The sequence below is a fragment of the Bombus impatiens genome, unplaced genomic scaffold (genome assembly GCF_000188095.3).
Source record: "Bombus impatiens unplaced genomic scaffold, BIMP_2.2 scf_0136, whole genome shotgun sequence".
Taxonomy (NCBI): domain Eukaryota; kingdom Metazoa; phylum Arthropoda; class Insecta; order Hymenoptera; family Apidae; genus Bombus; species Bombus impatiens.
Genome location: NT_176555.1, coordinates 1,342,993 through 1,350,985, shown reverse-complemented (window position 1 = coordinate 1,350,985; position 7,993 = coordinate 1,342,993). Strand labels below are relative to the sequence as shown.

At 49.5% G+C, this 7,993-nt stretch overlaps 1 protein-coding gene across 1 annotated transcript in view; it reads left to right on the top strand.

The window, feature by feature from the left end:
- LOC100743820 (homeobox protein caupolican-like) overlaps window positions 1–7,993 on the top strand; it is an 80,305-nt gene that overhangs the window by 57,582 nt on the left and 14,730 nt on the right. The window contains exons 5-6 of the mRNA XM_033319194.1: window positions 3,075–3,433; window positions 7,498–7,991. Coding sequence (XP_033175085.1) covers window positions 3,075–3,433; window positions 7,498–7,991 — 853 coding nt within the window. The remainder of the gene's footprint in view (window positions 1–3,074; window positions 3,434–7,497; window positions 7,992–7,993) is intronic.

The window sequence follows — 7,993 nt, the reverse complement described above, 5'->3', positions numbered from 1 at the left end:
TCGAAATTGCGCATATCAATGAGGGGGGGCTCGGGCGTCGATTAAATCTAGAGGCGGCGGCCGCTGTCAATTTCTAACTTCCCGCCCCGGCTATTCGCAGAACCAGTTGTTACGTTTCCACCGGTGCTCCCGCAACTTTATATGAACTGTTTCGTCGATCCGGCCGCGGCTCTCGCGGACAAAGAAGCCTCGCCATTTCGTAGGCGATTTCGTCGCTGTATTGATACGAGGATAGTTTCGATGGAAACTTTTGTTCCGTCAGAGAGGAACTCTCTTTGGCGTTGATCTATGGATAGCCGTGGATGGAACGGGCTATAGTCGAAATAGTTGCCAGAGTGATAATAACGATTAAAAGTTGTCGCAGTACTGAAATGTATCGACACAGTTCAAGCGCGTTAATGTTAAACACAAGGATAGTTTTTGAACTCGATAAAAGCTACCCTCAAGATCCTACCTTTAGCGTGTCTCTTACCATCGAGAATTAGTCGACTCGTAAACAATTAATGGAAAATCCAAGAAAAATTCGGTAGTTGGTTCCTCGTACCTGATTCTACCTTGTTCATCTTCAACGTGAATCCTGGAAGATACCCAGAAAGGCACCGACTTTTCCTCGTGGTCCATTTTCTTTTCGTCGTACTCGGATAATCTGGAACAATCTCGATCGATCGGACGTTTTCGAACGAAAAGCAAGAAGAAAAGGATATTGTGGATGGAAGAACGGAAGGTGAAAGGTAGAGGGAAAGGTAGGAACAAAAAAGCGGCTGATTTTATAGACGAGCTACGAGATCTACGACGGCCGCCTTTCCCTTGTCCGAGGGAGTTTAATAGAGGGTGAAACGTCCTCGAACTTGCACGAGTCCGCTTCCTTCGGATCGCTACCTCCTTCATCCCCATCGACGCGGTCATCGCCAATCTCGGATGTGGATTGCAGTAACGACGGGAAGGAACGGTTGAATTTCGAAAGGGGAATTACGTAATCTTCTGCTCTGCTTCTCGAGTGACAGCACACGATCCTAATCGGTTGCTTTTTCGTTCGATTTGCCACTATTTTCCTTCCTCGGTGACAATTCTTCGACTTCTTCGACTCTAATCTCGCGAGTTTATTCACGTGCAAAGATATTTTCCTTGCATTTTGATATAACGCGTGTGTCCAGTATAGTTGAAAAATTCTTAAATAGTCAGCATATGTTCGATATACAACGTAGAACTACACAGAGAATGTCGCGTCTCGGTACGAATTTCGATCGACGTAACGCGACCAATATTTTAGGAGACTCGTCGGTCGTTCCGCCGACGAAACCCGAGATTAGATCACGTCTAAACTTGTAAGCCTGGACAGAAGATCTCATCGGGCCATTTGTCGCGCTCCATCAGAACAGAATCGGCCGGATAGGCGCGCGATCGTAAAACGCGATTTAGTCTCGGGAAACGTCTCCATTTGAATAAACTCTGGCGTTCGCGTAAAAAGGATCTTTTGATGATCTCGTCGGGCGAGGACGTAAAACGCGATAGATTCCCTTTCGAAAAGCAGTGCCGGCCGTAAACTTTTCGACCCCGCAAAACATCGCCCTACGCGCGCTTATTTATTTTCCTTGCGAAACGCCGAATTACGATTCGTGCTTTATCAATTTACGAGTCGCGATAAAACACTGTTTTCGTACGTAAGCTTCCACTTTTCGTGTTTCGTATGTAGAGCTTTCAGAGGCTCTAAATCGAGTCACTCGATTATCAAATCGACCAGCTGTATTTTTGTGAAAACGTCTTTGATAATCGTATTAGAAACAGAGAATCTGATAGTCGTTTCTACCAATTTGATCACGTTAGTACGAGTTGCGTTAATACAAGTTACGCAATTTATCTTTTCATTGCAACGATCTATGAATTTTGCTTCTACGTGGCATTGTTATTGCGTATATCGAGCTTAAAGAGCTTTCCAAGATTTATCGTCGACTTAAAGCGATAGTAGCCTAAATTCATTCACCTCCGTCTATTTCCCGATTCTCGACGAGATCTATCGCGATATCAGGAATCGTGCAAAGGTTTCCATTAATCGTCGGACTATTCACTGTTCTCGCGTGTCCTCCCCGAATCCGACTCTCGTACCCCGTCAAGCTACGTCACGCTTCGGCTACAATGTCGCTGGTAACCACTGCCTCGAACAGTAGTACCACCACCATCGTCCTCGCCGCCACCCTTCCACGTCCGATGGATCGTCGATAGGTATTTTAGGCTACAGTATATAATAGTACATACCTATAACAGGCTCGCGTGGTGCTCCCCAGTGGGGAGGACACGGGGTGGGAGCGAGAAGGAAAACGAAGAACAGCAGGTCTAGAGCGAGACAACCGACGGAAAAGGGAGAGGGGATCGATCGAATCGCCATTACAGCGAGTGAGTGCCGGGGTTGCTCGATGGAATCACGCCGCCGCTAGGGGTTTATTCTCCGTATATATTTGCCGGAGTATCACCCTCGACCCAGTAGGATGTCGCCCCCTATCCCGGAGGGTTCGATGCTCCGGCGCGCAGCCCGCGGCCAGGGGAATGAATCTAGTAAGGCCGTTTCTCTCTCTCTCTCTCTTCCTCCCTTCCTCTCTGTCTCTGTCTCTCTCACTCTCTGCCTCTGCCTCTGCCTCTGCCGCCCAGCACTTTGGTCTTGCCAAAATCTACGGGGAATTCGCACCCTCGACAAGATGCCACTTTTCGAGTGGAGTGGCTCGACTCGACAAATGTTGAACAATGGTTACGTTTTTACTATCGTTGCGGAGGATGAATTGTTGGTTTTAGGATAGAATCACGTGGAACGTCTTTGATCGAAATATGATTGGCCTTGGTGTGTTTGCTCGAGGCGTTAAATAGCGATTCGAGGCAGCGTTACGGCTGTAGCAGTGATTTATGTCAGTCGAATTAAATCGAGTTGATTTAAGGGTCAATTATTTCACGATATAGAGCACTTTTATACGTAAAGAGAAACGATTACAGAGTAAATCGAGGAAATCTAGCCGAACCTTAAAAGCTAAGTTTTCCCTGACGCTATAGTGACGTCGATTTACAAGGTACGATACTAATCTTTGCAGATATGGCGCCGGATACGACCTGGCGGCACGGCGGAAGAACGCGACGAGGGAGTCCACGGCAACGCTGAAAGCCTGGCTGAACGAGCACAAGAAGAACCCTTACCCGACCAAGGGTGAGAAGATCATGCTGGCGATCATCACGAAGATGACACTGACGCAGGTGTCCACTTGGTTCGCGAACGCGCGGCGGCGCCTCAAAAAGGAGAACAAAATGACTTGGGAACCGAAAAACAAAACCGACGACGACGATGACGCGGTTCTCACGGACTCGGAGGACAACAAGGAAAAGGACGATCTCGCGAGTGACACTCAAGGCGACAGAGTCGGAGAGGAGGCAAGGAGAGGCCTGGAGGAAAACGGTGAGTGACTTTTTTCCAGCTTTCTCTCGCACATACAACGAGCGAACGAGGTAGATCCCAGCAACATAGGTTTATTCGGATAATTCTTTCGTTGCTACGTTAAAAACTAACAGCAACGTCTAGTAGTATGCAACGAGTTTGATTATTATAATATATGCGAACGGTTCACCGTTGAATTTGAAAACATCGAAGCTCGGTTGACTCGAACAACCCTACCTTGTTATATTCCCAATTATTTGAAACAGCATGCCGAAGATAAAAATACATACTGGCCGTAAAAAGTTGAGGTCGAAGCCTCGTTTCAGCGTACCTACGTGCCGGTAAGTTTAGTCGATAAGCTTGCACGCGTGTAACAGCACGAAACGCAATAATCCATGCAGTCGTGCATGCATTTGCCGCAAGAATGTTCGAAGAACAACCCGTGTCTCGAATCTCGGAAGAAGCACCGCCATTAGGGGCCAATTATCGATGTTCCGATGTACGGTGTACACAATAGGTCGGAGTCGGCTGCGCGGTTGCGCGGTCGAGGGTGAACCAGGCCGCGAAGCGTACCGATCTCTTCGAGGAATGTCGGTAGCGTGTAGCGTTCGCGTGACTAGTTTCCCCGATATCGAGTGGCCATCGGTCGCCGTTTCTGATATTGCGCAAGCATCCATTCCGCGCACAATAACCGTACGCGACCTCACCCTGCATGGATCGCGCGCCATTCACGGAGATCGGCGACGAGATCCTTGCGGACGGCGAACGTTTCTAGGGAGAACGGAGCCTCTCTGATCCTCTCGAGTCCCGCTACGATTTACGATAAATGCCACTTCTCTCTATTGGATTCGAGAAGCGTATGAGTTTCTTCTTGTTCGAGTACTCTTCGTTCTTGTTTGGAAATTGTACGCTGTTTTGGAGAGTCCGTTGCGGAGAAACTACGCGATTTTATGGCATTGCTGACGCTATAATATTTACATATATCTCTAGATGTGTTTATATTTCCTTGCATATTACGCGTTCAAATAGGCTTTACATATTTTTACGTATTATACGTACACCGAGCATTTTTGCTATTAATTATCAATATGCCTTCTTTTACACCTACGTATTCGTAAATATCGTGCTATACATAGATGTCCATGATTTCTATCTTTACGCCGTCCGTAGATTTCTAGAAAATATCGACAGACATTGCCTAGAATCTTGGACTTCTCTCCTGTTTTCCAGTCTACACGTCCCTCTTTAAAATTCCTCCTACACCATCTCCCTATCGGATCGTGCAAATCCCAGTACCACGCTTTCAAGCCACGTAACGTCGATGCAAGAAGCAGGTCGTTTCGAGTCGGTCGAGTTTCAAAGTCGCGTAGCACGAGTCGTTTGTCCCGGACAGCCTGTAAATTCAATTACCAAACTGGAGTTTCTCAGCGTCGCTGAAATCGTCGGACGAGCGAGCGAGATCCAGTCGTTTCTATTCGCCCCTTGGCGTCGTTCGGCCGTCGCTCGGCTCGATAGGCTACTTATTCAGGCATTTTGCCCAACGGCCGGAAACGGTGAGTTAGAAATTCGCTGCGAAACCGGCCGTGTGTCGGGCTCTATATCGCGGAGGCGGACATAATGGTTCACATGTGGGTAAACACAGTGACGGGTTGCGGGTTGCCGCGCAAAGAGATTAATGGCCTTCGGTTTGGTCCCCTGGTGGACCGGCGGCCGGATTCGTCGGTGTTGGTAGGATCGCGCGCGTATACGCTTGACATACACGCGCATACAAACACACGTATACACGTATACGTTGAACGATACGCGTACACTTTCACAGTGCACAGCATCATGTACAGAATACGTACCTGTACGTGTAGGTACGTACAGGTTGGCGCTCGATTTGGCGTGCGCGCGCACACACGTTCGTCTCCCTAAGCGTGGCTCTGTGAGTGAGAGGCGGAGGGTGCGCCCGGGCTGAGTAGCCATCCGTAGGACCATATACACTCTGTGCCACAGGGTCCATGTATATACAGAGTGTATATAGATACACGGAGAGTGGTGGTTTGAGGCACGGTGATGTATCGGCGCCCGCGGCGAGACGAATGGTACGGACCCTCCTATGGCCACCATTACCCCACCGCACATTGGCCAATATCGGTCCTCTCTGTTCCTCGCGTCCTCATCCTCTCTGCCTCGTCGCTTGTCCTCTGTCTGCCGCCCTTTACTTTGTCCCTCTCGCGCTCGTTCTCTCCAGTTCTCACTGGCTCTCGGCCCAGCTCTCTTCGATTCGGGACATTTAGGCGTTGCGTCGTCGAACCGCGTCACGCGCGTCCCGTGATGCCTCGTAATTTTAAAGGACCACGCAGGAAACAAGCCCACCGAAAATTCGCCGAGAAAGAACGGAGTCCGTACGAAAGCGATTTGTTTTCTATTCCCAACTCGCTCCTTCCAGTCCACGGTGATTTGTGTTCGCGTATGAATATATCCAACCTTTCCACCGTTTTGCTTCTCGGGAATATTGACAGCGAAGGAGTCGTCGGATGAAACGTTGGAAACGTGGAACGTATTCGGTCGTGCGTTATAACTTGCCCGTTCCACGCCTATGAATGTCGAAAGCGGTTTCCGTATCGCTGGCCCTTGAATACGGTAGAGGATATGGCGTGTACCGGGTCGAACGAGACGGCCGCAAGGTTTGCCAGGAAGTTTGCTAAATTCAAGAGAGCCCTCATGAATTTCCATGCCAAACGTCGAAGGGAAAAGGTCACTCGAGAGCACGAGCGGGAGGGCTGCTACAGTCTGGCCTTGTTGTAAGATACTCTCCACGAGTGGTCCACTCGATTTTTTTTTCAAGTACGTCAACAGCAACAGGCTATCTCTGTCATCGTCGGTAAATTTCGATACTGTCGTCTGTCGAAGCACGGTTACGATTTCCGTCGTGAACGTAGAAATTATAAAATAGAATCGATGACGTGGTTTGTCCTGTCCGAGGTACAGTGTCGGACAGTGCGAAGATTACGAGATTAAGGACTGATAAAAGGGGGTCAAAAGTTAAAGAGCCACTTGTGGACTCGACGGTGGTATCTATTTAGTTGGTCCATAAGGTTCCCTTTATAAGGGGGCGCGTACGCACCCTAATCTCTCTGTTTCTCCGTATCTCTGTTCCTCTCTGTCTTGCTGTGCCAGCCATCTATCCGTCCATTTCTGTTTCCCTGGCGCGGGGGTTGCGGCCCCTTCTAGCTTGGGAATTATCGCTTGACGACCCATCAAGTAAACCCTCTGCCGACTCATTCGAACCTCTTAATGAAATTCTCACCCCTGACTGACTGGCTGGCTTGGCTCGATGGTTGGCTGGCTGGCTGGCTGGCTGGCTAGCTAGCTGGCAGACGCTTGGGACGATCCTAGAGTGCCCTGAGAGAGACTCGCGAGAGTAAAAGAGAGGAAGATACGAAGGAGAGGCAGAGGAAAAGGGAAAAAGGATACAGCTTCCCTATTTTCTCTCCCGGTGTTCTCCCTGCCTCGAGGGGGAACTAAAATCTCTCGCGCCTCAAAGTGGTTGAAGGCTTCGCTCCCTTTTTTTCACAGCATCCCTTACAGCTTAACCGTATAAGGGGTTCAAGGGAGGCTTCGATACGTTTCCCCCGGCGTCGTCGACCCTTCGCTACCCAGGGAGCCCGATATATGTATATACCGTCCGACTCGCGTAGATCTCACTTTCACACCAGGGATTATAAACCATTAATTCTGACATTGCGTGCAGGCCAAATAACGAGAGGAAGGGGCGAGCTCGTAATGCGATACCGTTAACCCTACTAAATTTTCTATCAGTTCCGTGGAAAATCTTTTCCATCTTACTCTTTTTCCTTACCTTTTCTTTCTATCCTGTGTATTATATCGCGGACAAAGAGAAGAAGAAGGAGAAGAGAGGGGAATTTTACGAGCTATTAAGTTGGCTTTTATTCGTTATATACTTACCACTCGAGGTATTCGCGTTTATGACCGGTAGGGAACTTTTTCCTTGATCACGAGACGATGCACGGCCCAGCGTCGACCATCGAAGCTCAACGGCCAATTTACTAAATTGACGCGCGCCGGTCTGTTTGCAGAACCGATGAGGCACGTGAAAGCGGAGCACTTGCAGCACGACAAGGACCTGGACGAGGAGGACGACCTCGATCTCGAGGAGGACCCCCGACGAGGAGAGCATCCATTTCACCATGCGATGCAGCACCATCACCATCATCATCAAGGATACGCCGGGGAGGACCATCTCAAGGACGAGGGTATCAAGTCGGACTGCAGCGCGGCCGGTGTACCAATACCTGCGACTAAACCGAAAATCTGGTCCCTGGCGGACACAGCAGCGAGCAAGACTCCACCGCCTCTCACGCATCCTCACCATCAACAGTATCATCATCTCCATCACCAACAACACTACGGACAGCAGCAGCACCACCTGTCCAATCAGGCTCATCACCATCATTCGCAGCAGCCTTGGCTAGGTGGTTCCGGTGGTAGTGGTGGAGGTGGCGCCGGGGGTGGAGGTGGAAACCTGAGCTCGTTCGCGTTACCCTCTTCGGCGTCGATGAGTCCGTCAGCAGC